We start from the raw sequence: 19,665 nt of genomic DNA on the forward strand, positions 1-19,665 counted from the left end.
CTCCATCGCCTCCATTGCGATGCCTCCATTAGCATCATACTCAGTTTTAATAGTTGGTATGATTCGTAAGTCCAGTCAGGCTTCAAGAAGGGAGGAATTCGACATATAATTGTCTGAAGTCAAATTGGACCAAATATTTCTGTCCCAGTTGTCTTGATCAATATATAAAGCTTTAGGTATTTTTGTTTCAGAAGCTCCCTTTTAGGCAGCTTCCAGCCACCTGTCAAGTTTTTCCTGGGCAGATACTGCCACCACGGGGACCATGTGGCACACTCACTTCTCTACAGTCACCGGAAGGCTTCTAACACCAGCAGTGGCGAGAGTCTTATCTATCCTGGCCCAAGTGTCCTGCTGGGCTTGAGATACTCCTTTCTGTAGGGAGACAACTTGGGCTTCAGCTGCATTCGAATGGTGCTCAGTATTTCGAAGACCATGAGCTAAGAGAAATAGGCAGGGTAACTTTTCCTTCGTGCTTTTGTCTTTCTGACTTTTTCTAATCAAAGAAGGGAAGGGAACAGGTGGTTCCCTCTGTAAGAGCATCTGGTGCCCGCAGGTGAGGCAAGGCCCCAAAACAGTCAGTTCAGGCACCTACTGCAAGGCTGGGGCCAGTCACGGTGCCGTGTACTGCATCCCTCTGACACTGGAGTGGTGAGGCTTGAGGCAGCCTGGTCGAGTTAGATTCAGGGTATGGTAACAGACACCAGACCAACAGCTTTAGGGATAAACAGTTTATCTCAAAATAACAGTTCAGTAACAAATACCAATCAGTTGTACACTTATCTGGGTCAAAATGACAGTAAATCCAGTAATTCACTAATACGGGGCTAAACTTAATTCAGTAAATCCAACTTAATCCAAAACTAAATATTGGGGACTGCAAAGACTTGCATGAGCATGGTTTTCAGACAGGCCAGCAGAAAGTCAGATCCAAAGCAGCAAGGGTTAAATGGGAAGGGTTGCCCAGCCATGCCTGAGGGTGAGTGGGCAGGAGCTGTTGGCAATAAAAGTGAATGGGCTGGATGGGCAGTCAGGCTCAAGAGCTTCTGAATCAATTGGGCTCTCTGCTGTGGCAGCTCAGGGATCCCAGCACCTGTGATGGCTGTGGGCTGGAGATGCACCATGGTGCAGCTCCCCTTCCAGGCATGGTACCACAGTCTCCTTCCGGGACAAGTCCCTGGAGCGAGCTAGGAAGAGCTGTTAGCTGCTGGAAGAGCTGTTAGCTGCTGATGCCCCTGCCCTGGGTGGCCTTTCCAAGGTAATGGCTCTCTGGTGTCTCTCTTTTGTACGCAGGAGAAGCAGCCATCTACCATTCCCCGACTGAGCCCAGGACTCACAGCAACGCTGATTCTCTGCTGGTGCTGCCCCAAACACCGCTTCCAAGTGAAGAGCCCCTTTCTGTTAGCGCACGTAAATCTGAGAAGACTCCGTAAGAATCAATGTAAATAGCAGAAGGAAGGAAGGAGAGTAGGCAGGTCGGAATCCCACACCAGGGACCCTGACTCCACTCATCACAAACTTAAGGACAGGTATAAATTCTCCTCACTTGACTCGTATGAGAAAGTGAAGCTGGCTCGCTCTCGTTCTCTCTCTCTTTCTTTGTCTTTACGGAACGCTCAGAGGCTTCTGTCTTTAGTCACTTCTCCTTGCTGTAAGTTTCTTTAGATTGGAATTGGATAATCTCCCCGGTTCTGGGGGACCCCTTTGCCAGGCAATTCGCCCCTGTTTGATGTTAAGTTAGCGGCTCTCAAATTCCAAGGGCTGACTACAGATACGATTCTTCTTTAGTATAATTCCTGTTTTACCAGCAACGATTTTTAAGGAGCCCTGTAGCAAACTGTATGCTTGTACGCTCATGTTTGTGTATTTTATTTTCTGTCAAATAAGACTCTGAATTTGACTATCGTGATTTGTGTGTCTCACTGGGAATTTGGACCTTCAGCCTGTGGGCTTGCTACCCAGGACCTTGGACATCCCAAATGTCTAGGCACGTGTGAGGAGACGATCCAGAGCGAGTAGGGCCCTGGGCTTGCCTGGCAACAGCGAAATGACACTGCTAGGCGGTGACTGCAGAAACCACTGAGGAGATGGGTGTATAAACCGCTCCCCAAGAGCCCGATTGGAGTGCTCCTGAGGAACGGCTGGCCTCCACCTTGGTGATCTCCCCTTACTTGGGACGCCGGGTGAGGATACTTTCCTGGGAATTGAGTGATACCTATTAGGTAGATTATAAGGAATTTAGAATAGAAGCAGGATGGTCCTCACTCGCAGGTGAGGTGGTGTAATTGTTACCTACTTAATGAGTGCCTTATCCCAATAAACCTCACTTTGTGCCTCGGAACCGTATTCCTTCAAGGGGTGGATAGTGGCAGAGGGTCTGACCGTGACAGTGAAACAAAGTCGGTACCGAACCGCATCTTTTGACGCTCCTCACAGGAGGAGGCTCGATTGGGATGGTTTTCCGAGATAAATAACTCAATAACAACTAGTTTGTTATTAAGCAGGCATTCTTTAATACAACGCTGGGCAGCACTGGGGATAGCTCCGCCTTGAGTGCTCCAACGGGTTAGCAAAGCACACCAGTTCATATACAGGAAAATCATACATATTCATCAGATTTCCTGGAAAAGGCGGTCTTATGGTGATGAGTTCCTGGAATTCATTTACATAGTCCAAGCATGCGCAGTAAAATTAGGGTTAGGGTCTTTTCACCCTCCGGTGGTCGTCCATAGTCTTCCTCACTCTGTCCGCTAGTTGAACTTTGGGCTTCCTTTGTCCATATATAGTCATTGAATTAGCTTATCAGTCCTTCGACTCCGGGATGTTACAATGGGGTCAGTTTAAACTAGTTTTTTGGCACTTATCTTGACACAATTGTCCTAAGTTCCTGTTACCACTGATTGACACAGGAAGCTTAATGAGCTAGCTAAAGGCCTGTTTAATCTTGTCAGGCAAGAAATTACATGTTTCAAAATGTCCTATCATCAACTCTACTCGACAAATAACTAAAACTATGCAAGTGAAGCTTTTGTGTATCACAGCAAGGTTTTAGTCAGGGATGTAACCCTTTCAACAGCACCATTTGAACTAATTTCCTCACACCAGTTTCATTTTTGCACTCTCTGAGTGTACGTGTGGCTCTTAGTCACCTGCACAAGCCCTACGTGTAGGAGTAGTGCCTAGAGAGAGACTGCTTTTTAATGCCGTTGTACTAGATGTTCAGGTTAACAGTTTACATGAGTAAACTCAGAAAAGTTAAGCTGAAGATACTCTCAGTGAAGTTGAAGATGCTTATTCTTAGTTTATGTTCCTAGTTTTTTATATGTATATATAAATAAACTTTTATGTCCAGTTTGATTTAAGAAAAAAAAGTGGGAGCTCAAAACGCAGTCTTAACTTAAATTCCCACATGTAAGTGAAATGCATAGCACCATTTAGCAGCAAAGCATATTGGCTTGAACGTGATGTCATGTGCAGTTACCTCCAGGCTCAAGCTGGACATTCTTTGGCCAGCTAAAAACACAGAGCAAGCTTAGGTCAGTCTGTACTTAGCCAAACAGACAAGGCTCAATACCTAAATGGAAATAAGTAGTATGTTTATTAGTTAACCCTTACATTTAAATCATCATCTTGCAAACTTGAGGCAGATGATGAACTGCTTTTATTCACGTTGCTTTCTATGCCATGCACCACTTCCTGACTATTTATGTCCCTGATTAATTTATTTATACTTGTGTGGTATGGGGAATTTGTTGTAGGATAGCCTCAGTGCTGTCTGCATTCTCCACCAGCTTGTTCCAGGGCAGCCATGGTGCTGGAGCACAAGAATCAATTTGTAGCAGTCAATACCTTTAATGCCTTCAGCATGCTGAACTTCATCAAGGTGTGCTGGGACAGTCGATTGATTAGTGTGGAAGTGGTTATGCCAGCGAAAGAGATGAGCCCTTAATTCAAGTATCTGTTACCTAAAACTAATAAAACAGTAGTTCTAAATAAAGCATATTGATACCAGCAGAGTTTAAACCTAACCTTATGTAAATATGCTCTAATTGTTGTAGCTTTAGCTATCATGCAGAGCATTCACGAAGTCAAGGATGGAATTTTAACTTATCTTAGAATAACAATCACAAGGACTTGATCAATTAAGGATGTATAGAATGCTTACAAAGCCTTTGGAAAGATAACATCTGTAGTGGCATCCTGAAGTTAACTACATCTCAGAATGAATAGGGTGCACCTACCCAAATGACCAGCGATGACCACTCACACACGCTTAGTATACTTTTGCAATGTTAGCAATATGTAAATGTAGTAGATAAGAAGGGTCAACGTGAGGTATGCTAATGAATTATGCAAACTTGAGTGTATAAATATGCTAAGTCTTCTGTTTAACCTTACACTTGATTTGGGGAACTTCCCCCGAGTGTCCGATTCTGCGCACTATCGAATAAAGCAACGTCTCCTTTCTAAACATAGTCTTTTCTCTGCGTTTCGGGAGTTAGAGTAAAATGATAACAATATCAGCCATGAGCATTACAGTTCAATGCTGTTTGCAGCCCTGTACTGGGTGTGGCTGGGATGGAGTTAATTTTCTTCACAGCAGCTGTATGGTGCTGGGTTTTGGATCTGTGGCTAAAACAGTGTTGATAACTTACCAGTGTTTTGGCGATTGCTGAGCAGTGCTTGCACAACATCAAGGCCTCCGCTTTCCCGCTCTGTCCCCCCAGCGAGTGGGGTGAGAGTGGGCAAGAGTCTGGGAGAGAACACAGTCAGAACAGGTGACCCAGGTTGGTGAAAGGGGATATTCCATGTGCTGGGTTTTGGATCTGTGGCTAAAACAGTGTTGATAACTTACCAGTGTTTTGGCGATTGCTGAGCAGTGCTTGCACAACATCAAGGCCTCCGCTTTCCCGCTCTGTCCCCCCAGCGAGTGGGGTGAGAGTGGGCAAGAGTCTGGGAGAGAACACAGTCAGAACAGGTGACCCAGGTTGGTGAAAGGGGATATTCCATACGGTATAACCTCATGCTCACCAATAAAAACAGGTGGCGGAAGAAAGTCAGGGGCGGGGGGCGTTTGGCTTCCAAGATGGCTGTTGCTCAGAGGCTAGCTGGGCATCGGTCTGCTTGTGGGAGGTAGCAAGTGATTTCCTTTGTGTTGCTTGTTTCCACTCCCTGCCTTCCGTCTGCTTGTGGGAGGTAGTAAGTGATTTCCTTTGTGTTGCTTGTTTCCACCCCCTGCCTCCCCTTTCCTTTACCTGTTAAACTCTCTTTATCTCAACCCTTGAGTTTTCTCACTTTTTGTTCTTCCAATTTTCTCCCCTGTCCTGCTTGGGTGTGAGTGAGTGGCTGTATGAGTGCTTGGCTGCTGGCTGAGGTCAGCCTACCACAAGCCCTGCTACAGTTACACCAGAGTAGTCGAGCTCCCATGGACCTATCCTGACAGATAACTGGGGGGAGGCCAGCCCTATGTTGGCTGTCACACTGGTAAATACGAGGTTTTGCTGACCGCAGTTCAAATCAGGGTACAACGCTAGCTTCCTCCTTATCAGTGGACCTGTATGAAGTCAACTTCAATGCTTTTGAAAAGCAGTGAGGTCTACTGGTGGCTGTTTCTCCAGAGTGATCAAAGGATCTTCCACAGACTTGGCTTTGATGTGCTGAATTTATATTACTAGTCTCGTGGTCCCAGTGTTACATGGGCCACCTGATCAAATACTCCTTATTTGTCGTCATTCCTTTCATCTCCTGTTGCTGGTTACTTCCTCATGGTACTTTTGGGTTACTGATGTCACTAATCTCCAGGTGAGTATTGTTTACTTCCTTCCAGTAATCATGCTTAAGGTCAGTCTGGAGCAAATGTATAGCAGCATTACCTAGTAGAGGATAGAGATCATGACTATGCAAATATTACAGTGATTTTTTTTTTTACACAGCACTACAGTGTACAATTGCAATAAAAAAATTACACAAATACAGTAATGTACAGTTATGGTAAACTGTAGTAGAGAACTATTCTGTTTGTGTAGTTTATTCAAGATTGAAGCAGTTTATTAAGAACGTGTAATTAACTGGCAGTCAACTATATCTTCAGAAGGAAAATTGGTAGTATAACAAATAAACCGCAAAATGTGACACTTCAAAAATGTTAAGCATCTACAGTTTCTGGAAGCACCCACTGTTTCTAAACACCCTTCTTTTATCCTAGAAAGGTCTAGTCTCTTTCTTTGTGACATGCATCCCTCTCCACCTTCCCCCAATGTATGGGTTGCAAGCCCTCTTCTTGCACACACCTTCTGTGGGAGATGGGGTTGCCCCAGCTTTATGTGAGCATTTGCTCACATAACCTGCTGATCCCCATGCTGGTGAGAAGGCATCCCATGAGTTTGCATGCACACAGATGAGGTGTGGGTCCTGCTTGTTGCATCCTGCACTGTCAGTCGTCTAGCTGGATACAGGCTGGGCTCCTTACAGCATCTGATGGAGAGGATGCTCTGTCTCGCACAGGTAGAGGTTGTGATGTTGGCAGGGTGACTTTGGGCAGTGTCACACAGGTCTTGACTACTGCTGTTTCCACTCCAAGGTGTTTTCCTCTTGTTAAAAATGTCATGCTTCTTTTATACTTCTGTTGAATCCTTTTTTGTTTCAAAAGTGTCTGAACTTCCCCAGTTACTGTTTAATCCAGGTGATGATTGTATTCCTCTTCAACTCCATCAGTTGGTGGTTGATGACCATCTTCCCTTTTGACTTGATCAATTTTGGGCAGATGCCCTCCGAATAAACTAGTCTTTGGCATGTGCACCCACACAGAATGCACGCTTGCATTCTGACTTTCCCAGGTATTGTTACCCAGCCCATTTGTCAGGGGTTGACTGTAGGAGCAACCCCAGAATAAGTTTTCCTGGTCTGTTACAGTCACAAGATCCTTGTATTGGCTCTTAAGAGACCATGCTTATGGCATGGGGGCTCCAGGAACACCTGTCCTTGTGTGTTGACATAGCCTGGAGAAGGATGTTTGCCTCCATAACTGTTGATTTTTTCAGGTGGTGGGGATCTTCAATGTTGTGATCCTCTGCTGCTGGTCTTGGCCCACAGTTGGTGAGCTATCTTTTTATACCCTTTAATTTCAGCAACCTGTTGCCTTCTGCAGTTGCTCACTCCATTTGAACTGGTTGTCCATGTTCCCTGGTGAATCAGAAACCAATTGACAGGTGAGTAGTTTACCTGATGATCATCATCAAAAAATTTCTTTAGTGAAAGAGTGGTTAAACATTGGAACAGGCTGCCCAGGGGAGTGGTTGAGTCACCATCCCTGGAGGGATTTAAAAGACGTGTAGATGAGGCGCTTAGGGACATGGTTTAGTGGGCATGGTGGTGTTGGGTTGACGGTTGGACTCGATGATCTTAGAGGTCTTTTCCAACCTTAATGATTCTATGATCATGCAGGTGTCTTGCCTGCTCGATTGTAGCATTTACCATTTAACCAAAATGCTAAATACATTAATGCTAAATTAGTAGTTTGGTTACTGCCAGGCTGCTCTCTGCAGAAATGGTAATTGTTTGCTCGGGGTAGGCCATTCAGTTACTGTCCAGTCTCGGCACAGTAGTTCCCACACCATGGTTCTGCAGCCTCCTGCTGCATTTATGTTAACTTTCTCTTCCAGCAATGTGTAGGACAAGGCATGTAACCTCATGACTCTTTACTGCATGTCCTACTATCCTCTTGACTGGTGCCAGTGAACTGGTTTTGGGTGTGCTTTCTATACCTTCTAGGAGTCAACTGTTACTGTGATCTTGGTTTGCCTCTCATGAGTCCGACACAACATTGCTGAGTCTCATACTCTCCCTATGTTTTCCCTGATTAGGTGTTTTCTGGCTCCAGTGTACAGACTTTAATGTTAAGTTACAGCGTTCAGTGAATGAAGTATTAAATCTTCGCTGGAATGTCTTACCCAATCCAATAGATCAAAAGCCTGTAACAATTTATTCTGTGTTTTAGGCTTCATTTATTTTCCTCTGTATTTATTTCCTAGAGAGGGCCTCTAAGAAGAAGTAATCAATAACAAACATTGCCAATAAAAATTGAGGTCTTTACTATCAGAAATGAATTTAGATGTTTCAGTTAGAAAACTGTAGGAAACTTAAGCCTTCCACTGTTTGGATGTATTGCTCCTTTTCTTCTAGAATAGAAACCCATAACAGTTGAACTTACTGGTCTTTATATAGATGGCCTAAATCTCTCTGTGAGGCATCTCCACAGAGTGATTCAGGGACATTACGTAAGGCAGAGGCCAGAGACACGCCTAAAACTATCTGATAGAGAAGTCTAGGTGTAGGCATTTTAGTCGCATGATAGATCTGTTGAAGAGCTGTGTTGTTACTCCTGCGTTCAATGGGGTTATCTCTCCATTCCCTTCCTGTGCGGTCAATGAAAAATCAGCAGTTGCCTGTGAAGTAGTTGCTGATAATTTCTGAGGCTTGTGGTGAAGGTGAGAAAGTAGCAGGTAAAAGAGTGAAGCAGGCATGTGTGAGGAACAGTCTTCTCTTTGTCTTTCAGAGTCTTGTACTGATACTGATCTTCTCAAATGTTCTTCCTAAGACAAGCGCTTTCTGCCAAATATCACTTTTTAAAGTAGCATATTTTGTTGTATTAAAGTTATAAAACATTTTAAGGTTGTGATCACAGTTGCAAACTTAGTTTTCTTAATCCAGCTAATAATGATGATGAACTAAGGTTGTACTCCTCATTTTTATGGTCTTGACAGTGACAAGAATTGGGTTTTACTCTTGGCTAAGTTGTGTGTTGCATGTAGTCAAAGGTTCTCATCTGTTTAGCAAGGATTTTACAATTACTGCTAGTTGGCATCTTAGTCTTGTTTACATATCTCAGTCATGTTTCTGAATGTCTTAAATTCCTTCAGCAGTTATCTAATTCAAGGACATGATTGTTTCATCCCTTGATTATTTTTCAGGAAATACCCAGTGTAACATTAGCAGTCTGAAATCTTTAGCTTCGATGCAAAAGCCTGTTTTCTCATCACTTGCATCACTGTAAGTATTGCCTTAATACTGTTGTTGATGTTTTTTATGAATTTCATATGCAACTTTGTTTTCCTGTTTTCTTTTGTTATTGGTGTCCTTTGAGAGCAGAGAAAGTGAAAGAGAGTGAAGGAAGATAGAGCTATCTTTGAATCTTAATAATAACTGGAAAATTTTAACTTTGTGGCTCTTATAGGCTTGACCTGAATGATGCTTCTAATTCCTAAGTTTGAAATTGGGAGAGTCTTAAAATCTAAAAGAGCCCACGAAAGAAAGTCAGGAGCCTTGGGTGATCTGGGAGAAATGACCTGCAACATTTTGTTGAGAAATTGTCTAACTCTCTTCACAAAGTGAGGTGTTTGTTCTATCCGAGGTGGGTTTGACCATACTGAGAGGAACTTCTGGAGATGCAGACAGCGTTCATGCTTGTAGGTTGTCGTGGTTTTTTTGTGCTTTTCCATTTTTGAAGACTGAAGTATTGTTTGGCTTTGAAGATGCTGTCTCTAACAACTTTCTGGAGGTTATTCAAAAGTAACATACTTACCCACTTGGGCTTGTTGGTAATCAATGTAAATTCTGGAATATAACACATGAAGAGTTAGAAATTTGTGACTTAGTCACCTCCTGGAGGTGTACTTACAGCAACAGTAGAGGTGATGATGTCATCTCCATGCTTCATGCTGAGTAAGTTAATGCTACCAAACAGAATTAGTGGTGGTTTGCTTGTAGCTACATGTGCTGTTAACTAGAGTCACAGACTTGCGTTTCTCAAAAATCAGTAGCTGCCCACAGTGTCAGGGAAGAGCAAATGACATGTAAAGTAAAAACAAGTGGGCCACATTATTATGAAAGATCTTTATTGAACCCAGATTCATTTTATCCTTTCTTTTGTTGTATTTGAAGGTATAATTGAAGTCTAGTCGTCTTTTATGAAAACTCCGACCTGTATTGTATTCTGTAGGTGCTTCTTATGCTTAGCTGTTAAGCATTGCTTATTGTATCATGTTATACAAATACATTGTTTTTTTTCAATTGTTGTTGGGTGAGAAGGTAAATAAAGCAATCTATCATTAAATTAAAAAGTTGAATGACCATAGAATTAGCAAAATAATGTGAGGATTTTGTTATTCATTAGACAGTCAATAGAATTGTTAGTTGCTGCTCTGTCTTTTTGTACCTTAACTGTGTTCTGGGAAATAATTTACGCAACTTGACATTGACAACATCAATGTCCATGAGATGTGCCAATGGAGTTGCTCTTCTACCTAGCAATTTAAGTTCAATGGTTCTGTTCATAATGCATTCTAAATCACTTCTTGGTAAGTGAAATAGGTTTTGATTGAAAGATTAAGGTTTGATTTTATTTTTTTTTAGCATTTTGGTTTTTGGCTGAAGAAAAAGAAATCAAGAAAAGATGGACTGGAATGTAAGACCACTCCAGAATCCTGATGCAAAGAAGAATCTGCAAAGTGAAGGAGCATGTTACACTCAGTTGTTTTCTAATGCACATGCTTTTCCTCAGACAAATACTTATTCCTCTAAAAATGTATGCACTTATGCTGGAAATAACCAAATGGTGTATCTGCCAACTAGCAATGTTGCCTTCCCTCCTGTAAATGCTGAAGGATTCAAAACTTCAGATCAGGTCTTACCAGGAGCATCTGTAGCTGGTAATGATTTTTTTATCTCTAAATACTCAGCTGATCAACGTCCACTGTCCTGCATACCTCCAAAACCTCCCAATCAGACATCACGTTTGCGGGCAGAGTTGACTCAGACTTCTTGGCCAAACTCTAATGCCTACATTTATTCCTTTAGAAAGGTACCTTCCCTGTCTTCTCAAATGAATGCTGGAAATAACGTGAGGAATGTGCTTCAGGAACCTCAGTATGTCACCACAAACAGTTACACTGTGTGGCCACAAATACCGCAGGGTAATTCTATGAGAACTACAATGTTATATCAAAGTAACATTCATTCCCAGAATAATTCTATGTCTTTTGGTACATCTGGGCAACATGTCCAAAACCAAATGTATCATCCCAACACTCAGTTTAAAGTGTTACACTCACTGAGTCAAAATTCTGCAGCAAATGTACAGCTGCTACAGTATCGACCAAGTCAGATGGGATCAGAAGCTCCTACCAGATGTTCTGCACCATCTTTGTTGCCTGCCAACTGTGATTCAATAGCTGCAGTGCAATCTTCAATAGGTGTACCACAGGCAGTTCAAAATGCACCTAATGGATACGCCCTTAGCCAACAGAGGTGCCCATCAGATGCAAAAAATGCTTCTGGTTTTAGCAGTGTTCAGCAACACTGTCAGAAACAGCAATCTGGAGAAGTCAGTCAATCAGTTAGGAATGTCTGTAATGCAAGTGGAAATGTGACAGCAAATCAGCCTTTTAATGAAATGTCTGTGCCATCCCCTGGCATTTCCAAAGAACTGTATGATGTGCAAGAAATGGAAACTCTTTCTTCGGTGGCTGCTTCAAAGCCACTGAGTGATCCTGCTTCAGTTCAAGAAAGCCAGACTAGTAGTTTAATGAATGGGCCTGTTAATTCTCAAATTTCTTCAGCAGCAGCAGATGGAAGAACAATTACAAAGGACAGACTAGCTTGGGAAGCTCAAAGGCTGCTCGCTATTAAAAAAAAATGTGTCCTCCTTGAAAGGATGCATCATTATAGAAGAAAACTCTTAGCAGCTTCAGAACATGAGAAAAGTACTCCCCCACTTCCTCCAAGTTATCAAAGTACTCTTGCTAATTGTCTTCCATGGGTGCCCAACCAAAATGTACCACCTTCCCCATCTGAAACAGCGAGGACAGCGAGTCCGATACTTAACTCTTCACCTGAAGAAAGAAATGACAAAAACGTAGCCAGTGCTGATAACAGAGGATTAGAGGTGACTCAAAGTAACCCTCAGGTGGAGCAGGGAAGCCTTTCATCAAGCTCTGCTCCTATTGCTTCTCAGAGCAAACTCCCAGCTCAACTAAATAATCCTGAGAACACTCCCATCTCGGAACAAAGGGATGCATATGCCTTGGCCCCTTCCCAAAAAACTGTGACGTCCTTGAACAACGCTTCATGTTTTAGTCAAGTGGATAGCTCTATCAAAATGGCATCAAAGAATGTGCCAATTCACCCTGAGAACTCATCGTTTCTTCAGTTTGTATTGAGTAGCACAAACATATTGAAAGAGAAGACAGCTGGTGCTACTGCTGATAAAATACTGACTAGTCTCCTGTGTAGTGAAAAACCACTGGTAGATACATCTGTCTCAGGTGGAACCTTACTAAAAGACACTAGTGAGAAGAAAGTAGAAAGTTTGAAAGGTGAGCAGTCATTTAAGGTTCACACAAACTCTCCTGTATCAGAAACAACTGAATCTGGTGAAGCTAAATTCCAGAGTGATGTAGCTCAGAAAAAAACGCCATTTACTGAAAATACATCTTTTAAACAGAGCAATTATAGTTACTCTGTGGAAGAGCTAACTGCATGCCTGGGCTTGTGGAGAAAACATCCGTCGGAATCTGTAAGTGTGCAAAATAGCCAGTCGAATGAAAGCCCCACAGCAAATCAGATTTCACCTTGCAGCCAAAACACAAAAACTAGAGAACAAAATAATGTTCTGGTTAGTACAGATGAAGCAGTTTTGCCTATAACAACTGCTTCTGTAGGACAAAAACTTGATACGTTGAGTTGCAATTTGATAAAAAATTTTGAACTCCAAGTTGCAGTTGTCTCTCCTTTAGTACTTTCTGAACAGAGAACACAGAGTGAGCAGGCAGACAAATGTCCAACATCTGCAGGTAAAACCTATCCAGCGATTGAATCGGGAAGCACATGTAGCCCGCAAGAAGAGGGGAAAAATGGTTTGAGTGTGGTAAATACCGATAAAGGAACAACAGAAACTGTTCGGTCGTCATGCAGTGATTGTGTTCTGGTACAGAAAGTGGACTCACATTTGCAACAGACCAAATTAGCTGATGGAAACAGAATAGTAAAAAACAGTGTGAGTGCAAATGATTCATATGATGAAAACCAAAGGAAGCTTAGTCAATCTGCACAAGATGCCAGAGAAAATCTGCAGCTTGGATTACAAAACAAGCCTTCTCTTCCTGAATTGGGCATAAATTTTTCTAGTCAAACCTTTCAAGAAGGTATAAAAGACCATAAAGACAAGCCAGCTGTGTTAGAGACAGGAGATACATCCACAGCTGTGCTGGAAGAACAGATGTTTTGTATTTCAAGTGTATGTTCTCTTGTTGAAGGTGATACATTTTATAATCCACAAATAGCAAGTATCTTCAGGTCAGTCCCTGAGACATGTTCATTAAATGATACCTCGTCAGAAGGAAATGCATCTGACCCAAGGCAAAAGGAGCAACAGCTGGACTTGGATAAAAATGAGCTGAGCAATAACACTCCCCAAAGAGAGAGCTTGCTGCAAAAGATGTTGGAAGAATCATCAAGCTGCATGAGTAAAGCAGGTAAGATTTTGGATGGTATCACAGCTAGTCATTTGGAGAAAGAAAGCAGTGGCAATCCTCTTAAAACAATTTCTACCTCAGAACAAAAAACGTCATTCAACGCATCTTTCAAGCATCCTGAAAATGACTTGGAAATTCTTGCTAGTATAAACCAGGAGTTAGCTCAAAATTCACTAGATCTCTCGATCAGTGTAACTGCTGAAACAAATGCATTCACTGTTCCAAGAGACAACAGTAAACAAAATTACATGTCCAGTAAAAATAGCACAGAAAAAGAGATGAACCTTTTTGGAGCAGAACCTATTAAATGTCTAAACAATCAGCTGTCTGAACTAGTGAAAGAGTTTCCGTATGGCATTGAAGGTGCTGATATGCTAACAAGAGAACCAGTACAAAATGATTCTGTGGCTGAGCGGATGGAGAATCAACCTCAAAGAGAGACTCAAATTTGTGACAAGAATTCTCATTTGAAGGACCCAGTAGATCAGATAAAAATTGCAGTGTTAAGCTCTGATCAGGTGCAAGAACTGTTTCCTGAACACAACCAGTGTTCCTCTAGTGACAGGAAGAGAGTAGCGAGTCAACAGTCAGAAAAGGCTTCAGCTGAGAAGGAGAACCTTGAAGGCAGTATTCAGCCTGGTTGGAGTCTATGCGAGAAGAAAAAAAAACCACAAAAACCTTCCAACCCCAGGAAAAAAAAAAAAAAAGATTTTTCTTTAATGGGTTGGCTCTCTGTAGCATGTAAAATGCCACAGTGCCCCTGTAAACTTGGAACGTCTGGTTCAGCAAAAAATGATCAACTTTCAAAAGCTGAAAATACTAGCTCTGCAGAGACACAAGGAAACAACAGTAAATCTGATGCCATAATGACGAACAACTGTGCAGTGAGAAACCTGCCAATTTCTGAAAAAATCCCGAAAAGTGTTAGCAGAAATAAAAAAGATATTTGCAAATACACCTCTGTAATGAACAAAAAAGCTAGGCTAAAGGTGAGTAATGAATACAAGCCACTTACATCACAACAGGAAAATATTGGACCACTTAATTCCTCTGAAAACCAGGATGTTGATAAATCTAAAAGGAGCAGCTGTAAGGAGGAGCTGCAAATCGACAGAGGAACCCCGTTGTTAGGCAAAGAATTTCATTCTGACGAAAAAGAACATCAGACAGTCTCAGAAGAGTTGTCAGAGGAAGCTGGTCATATAGATGCAGACAACATGACGAAGTCATCCAAAAAGAAAGAGGGAGTTTTCAAAATGGAGTCCCTTTCAAAAGATAAAACCAAAACAGGTTTGGCCATGAAATCCAAAACAGACATTCACAAATTTACAAAGTCAAAAACTGTTGAAATTAAGCACGCTGAAGTCAATCAAGGACAAAAAATTAAAACCTGTGAAGAGAACTCAGCTGAAGAACAGAACTGTAGGAAACAAGTGGAGATACTTGGGCACGATGTAGGAATTAACATCAAAGAGAAAGCCAAATTATCAGCAGAAATAAAACATAAAAAGATGAATAGTTATCATGCTGATGCTATGAAGTTCCTAAATTTTGGCACTGTAGACTTAAAGTCAAGAAACCGCAAATACTCTCAGCATAAATCTATGAAAGTTCATCCTTCACAGGAGCAGTCGTACAAACGGAAGAGGAAGGAAAGTATGATTGGAAAGAGAGACCCTAAGAAAACAAAGGTGGAAGAGGAAAGACTGAAACAATCTGAAGCAAAGAATTCCAAGCAGTTTTCACATAAATGCATGATAAATACTGACAAAGCTAAAAAATTGAATGGAGAAAATGGCTGGAAACCGAAGAGTTCATTAGCAGATCGCTCTGTGCTTAAACTACAGAGAAAAAGGTCTCGATCTTCTACCATCTCTAAAAACTACTTTGGTAACAAAGAGAGACGTCTCGATGGTCAAAACAAAGACAAGTGCTCTGAGAAAATGTTTCCAGATAAAAACCTGCTATACTTAAATAGAAGAAATAACAGATTAAAATTGCATCTTCAAAAGGAACCAAAAAAACACTACCTGAATAGAGTTGCATTTAAACGTATGGCACAGGAACGCATATATCTGACAAAATTAGAGACATCGCCTGTCAGACCCGTCTGTCATATAAAGCCCAAAGTGTCACAAAACAGCCCAGATGCAAAAAGAGATGCTTCTGTCTCACAAGTCGAGAAATCATGCAAACTGGAAGTACTTGAATTTAAGCTGTGTCCAGAGATACTGTTCAGAATTCCAACCACTGATGAAGAAAGCTTAGCTGCAAAGAATCCCCTGGAAAGAGAGAAAGCCATTGTGGCAGGTATGATGCTATCTTGATTGTTAATTTGTAAGTCAATTTGCAAGTAAAAAGTATGTACTCATTTTTAAATTCATGTTACACAGAACTACAGACAGTGAAAACGTGGGACGCTAGAAGCTGAAGGTTGAAATAGCTTAGCTAGCTTTCTGACAGACTGTAGCTGTGTGTTAAGCTGAAAAAGAACATAAGACTTCCTTCAATTTAGTGTTTTATTCTTTTTCCTTAAGTTTTACAGAATAAAGTTAGAGTAGTTTAGAGCATGGCAGTTTCAAATAACTTTGTGAGAAGGCTTTCTAACCTACTTGTAGAAGATAGCTTGGCTTGTTTGTAGAAAGCAGATTCCCTTGGCGTAGTTACCAAAGGTGATCTGACTTGTATTCAGTGTCCGCCTGGTTGTGTATAAATCTGGCTGGGTAGACAGCGGAGGGAGAGATCTTTTGCGGCATTGAGGAAGAGAGAGGGCTTGGGCCAGACATATCCTGCAGTCTCCGTAACCATTGCCATCTTTGCTTTAAGCAGCCTTTTTTCCTCCTCTTCTTCCCTATCCTCAATCTTTCGACATTTTACGTGGTACATTGTGAAGCATGTTTGTGTCAAATGCTATATTTGATTTTAAATAAAACCAAATCTTAATTTGTACATACCAGCCCTTGCAGTCATTTTCACCCAAAGGAAATTTCCTTTTGTGTGTGCTAGTATATGTGTTAAAACCTGATGCTGAATGGAGACCTTTGACATAGGAACCTCAAAAACATTTTTTAAATTTTCTCTTTAGGTGTCAAGAGTAAAAAAGAAGATTGGTTAAAATGTGATCCAGTGAAGCAAAAAAAGCTGGAAGAGATCTCTACAGGTGAAATAACTTCTGATTATCTGTTTTGAAATATAAGTTAAATACGCTTTGCTTGGTTTTAAGTGTTCCTTTACAGTAGCAAATCTTAATAAAGTATTTTAACTTATTCTTTACTAGCTCTGCTGCTGAAATGGGTACTGTAGAGTAGACATAGGAGTTTCTAAGATTTGTGGAGATTTTTATTGCCCTAAGAATATGTTGTTGGAGGTTGTTGGAATTTTCCTGCATACGTGTGTGCAGTTGAATCTGAGGTAGCACTGGTGATAAGATTCAAGTACAGTTTTAAACTGTAGATAAAGACCAAGCTAGCTCTTTCCCACTTTAAAAGGTAGGAAGTGACATAACAAAATCTAGTGTGAGACTATAAAAACAGAAAGTGATTTTTTTTTTTTTAATTTTATTTGGCTTTCACAGTAAGTTGACGCTGTCTGCACATACACCTGTGCTCACAAGTACCGGGACTGTGTGTCCCAGTAGTCTGGACAGGATTAATTGTATGACACACAGAGGAAAAGTGGTGCCACTACTACATCTTTCTTGTCTCTCTTGATTGGCAAATTGCTTTTTGGATGGTCTTTTGTACCCCTTAGGAGCCAACAGTGGCATCTTTCATCTCAGGATCTTGGTTGTTCCATCCTTCGTAAATCTTGGGCGAGGTTGTTCCCCGCTGTCTTTGTTTCTTTGCTTTAGGTATCTTTCTAGCTATAGTCTCGTTTTCCTGCTGGTCTAACAGGAAGCGAAATGGTGCATTCAGCATGCTGTAACCTTGTTGCCGTCCTCTTCTTATCAGAGTGCAAGTCCTCTGCTGACAAGTTGTCTGTGTTGTGGTCTTGATGCAAGCAACACATTTTGCAATGTTTATATCTTTTATTGCTGTTGAATGTGTTTTCGGCTATTGGTGTCTGCCATTCTTTAGCCCTTCCTTTTGTTTCTTCTCTTACTTTCACAAATGCACATTTTCATTCACATCTTTCTTAATATTCTTTAGAAATCTCTCTTCCGAAGACACTGAAATGACCATTTGGTGCTTAAAGATGCATTGGAGATTGATTGATTTAAATCTGAGGTGCCTGGTGCTTTAGGAAGGAAGTTTGTGGCATCCTTTTTGACAGTGGGTGGCCTTAAGTACCACATGCATAAGGAGTAGAGTCATTTGAGACTCTTAGACTTTTGCTTTAACCTGCTTCTCTGTCTGTCTTTCAGCTGACAACAGTATTCCACTTGATACAGCTATACAGATTCTGGATGGAGATGGCGAGGCTCTTCACATTCCAATCAAAGACTCAAAAGAGATGTTTCAGACCTACAGGAAAATGTATCTGGAAAAAAAGATGCAAAAGCCTTGATAGCACTCCTGTATCGTAGGTCTTACTCAGTATCACTGGGAAAAAATGGCAACACTAAAATGCTTTTTCCTGTTTACTTCATATTTCTGAATAATTGTAAAAAAAAAATAAATTTGGGGTGTGTTGGCAATTTTTCCCCCTATTTGCCTCTTATTTGTGAATGATTGAGACCTTACCCTGTATTTATTGCACAAATACGCTTTGGTGCTGAAAATGCCATTGTCAAATGTATTGTTTCTTTTTGGCATATTTGAATCTTTTTTTTAAAGATCCAGGAGTTAGTTGAATCTTGACCAAAAAAACTCAAACTCATTTAAATAGTCATAGTCTGTTTTCTTTTCTGATCCTGGAAAACTTCTACTTGTGGTACTTTCCATTGCTGGCAGTAGCAAAATATTCCTACTGGAAAGGGATTGCAGTGGAGTCACAAGCATTACACCTTTATTTTCTACTTATGCTAGTCTGATTGTTGTGCTTCTAACAAGGCTTTCTATTTTTGTAGAAACTTTTTTTTTTTTGAACTGGGAATACAAATATAAAACCCTTGAATCAAACATACAGATCAGGGGATGCCATGAAGTATTTATGCTGCTACCCAGTTTTCTTACATTTCTTTTTGTGGAACTTGTACAAACTGAACTCTGAGTTCTTCATCTGACCACAATGCTGTAAACTGATAGTTGGCTGAAGACTTCTCTTCTTTTGGTTTTCTCTCTCTCTCTCTGCTTTCTTTACACTTGAAAGAAAAGTGCGACTGTTGAAGTGCAGGGAGTTTGAATTCACTCTTGTCTGGACTATGATGCTCACTTTAACCAGACAGTAATTAATTTCTTTGTTTATAAAGAGTTAAATAATGTTTGATTACACGTTCACTGTGACATAAGAATTATATTTGTTGCTGGGTATCTTTTGTTTAAGTGCCTTTTCATTATTGTTCAGAATTTTGAATTGAATCATATTTTTTCAGAAATTGGTTACTTGATTCTTTCTGTTTAAACCTTTATATTGAAAGTAAAAGCTCTGTAGATATTTCACTGAACAATTTTTATACTTGAAATAAACTTTTGAAGGCTATGCCTTGTCTTTTTTTTTTTTTTTTTTTTTTTTAGTTTAAAAGTATAAAGTTGTGTTTATTGTCGTTAGTTAAATAGGCATTGAAGATATTCCTGTAGATGAAAAGCAGCTTTAAAATAAGTGCCAGATCTTCCTTCTTAAAAGGTTTCATAGTTGCAAGTGAGAACTGGACTTGAGTCCAAGTTTTTTCTAATGAACTGCTAGCAGCCTGTACTTATACTTCAGAAAACACATCAGAAATGTTTTTCTCTTCAGCATCTTTCCCCCCCGCCCCCGCCATGCTCTGACTTGGCGTTGGGAATTGGTTGGCACGAGTACTTAAAAAGCCTTCAGTACTACTCCGTTCCTGAAGATGTATGCTTGTAGGCATCTTGGATATAATTACCCAGTGGAGCATAACATTATAATTTCCTAGCTCTATCTGTATGCTGAATTAAAAATTGGCTTTTTTGGGAGAAAGGAGTCCTCCCTTCTATCATGTGTACATTTCTTCTCTCAAACTAGGGGACTACTCGGGAGGTTTTTAACTCCCTTCCTGTCTGGCACGGCTGTCCAGATC

General features: G+C 41.0%; 1 protein-coding gene across 1 annotated transcript; it reads left to right on the forward strand.

Annotated features, from left to right (window-relative positions):
• Nucleotides 1-1,401: 1,401 nt before the first annotated feature.
• Nucleotides 1,402-19,098, forward strand: KIAA1551 (KIAA1551 ortholog). Its single transcript, XM_009288332.2, has 6 exons — nucleotides 1,402-1,526; nucleotides 7,125-7,205; nucleotides 8,967-9,045; nucleotides 10,408-15,836; nucleotides 16,612-16,686; nucleotides 17,890-19,098. Exons 4-6 carry the CDS (start codon nucleotides 10,448-10,450, stop codon nucleotides 18,030-18,032), a joined length of 5,607 nt encoding a protein of 1,868 aa, XP_009286607.1. The 5' UTR covers nucleotides 1,402-1,526; nucleotides 7,125-7,205; nucleotides 8,967-9,045; nucleotides 10,408-10,447; the 3' UTR covers nucleotides 18,033-19,098.
• The last annotated feature ends 567 nt before the right edge of the window (nucleotides 19,099-19,665 follow it).

This window comes from Aptenodytes forsteri, unplaced genomic scaffold, assembly GCF_000699145.1.
Source record: "Aptenodytes forsteri isolate BGI_AS27 unplaced genomic scaffold, ASM69914v1 Scaffold56, whole genome shotgun sequence".
NCBI classification, from domain to species: domain Eukaryota; kingdom Metazoa; phylum Chordata; class Aves; order Sphenisciformes; family Spheniscidae; genus Aptenodytes; species Aptenodytes forsteri.

What these genes read in the sequence shown, in the direction of transcription:
- KIAA1551 (XM_009288332.2), top strand. Translation starts at nt 10,448, where the DNA reads ATGGACTGGAATGTAAGACCACTCCAGAATCCTGATGCAAAGAAGAAT. An exon ending in AGAGAAAGCCATTGTGGCAG is followed by an intron (nt 15,837 to 16,611) that starts GTATGATGCTAT and finishes TTTTCTCTTTAG; the next exon opens with GTGTCAAGAGTAAAAAAGAA. An exon ending in GCTGGAAGAGATCTCTACAG is followed by an intron (nt 16,687 to 17,889) that starts GTGAAATAACTT and finishes TCTGTCTTTCAG; the next exon opens with CTGACAACAGTATTCCACTT.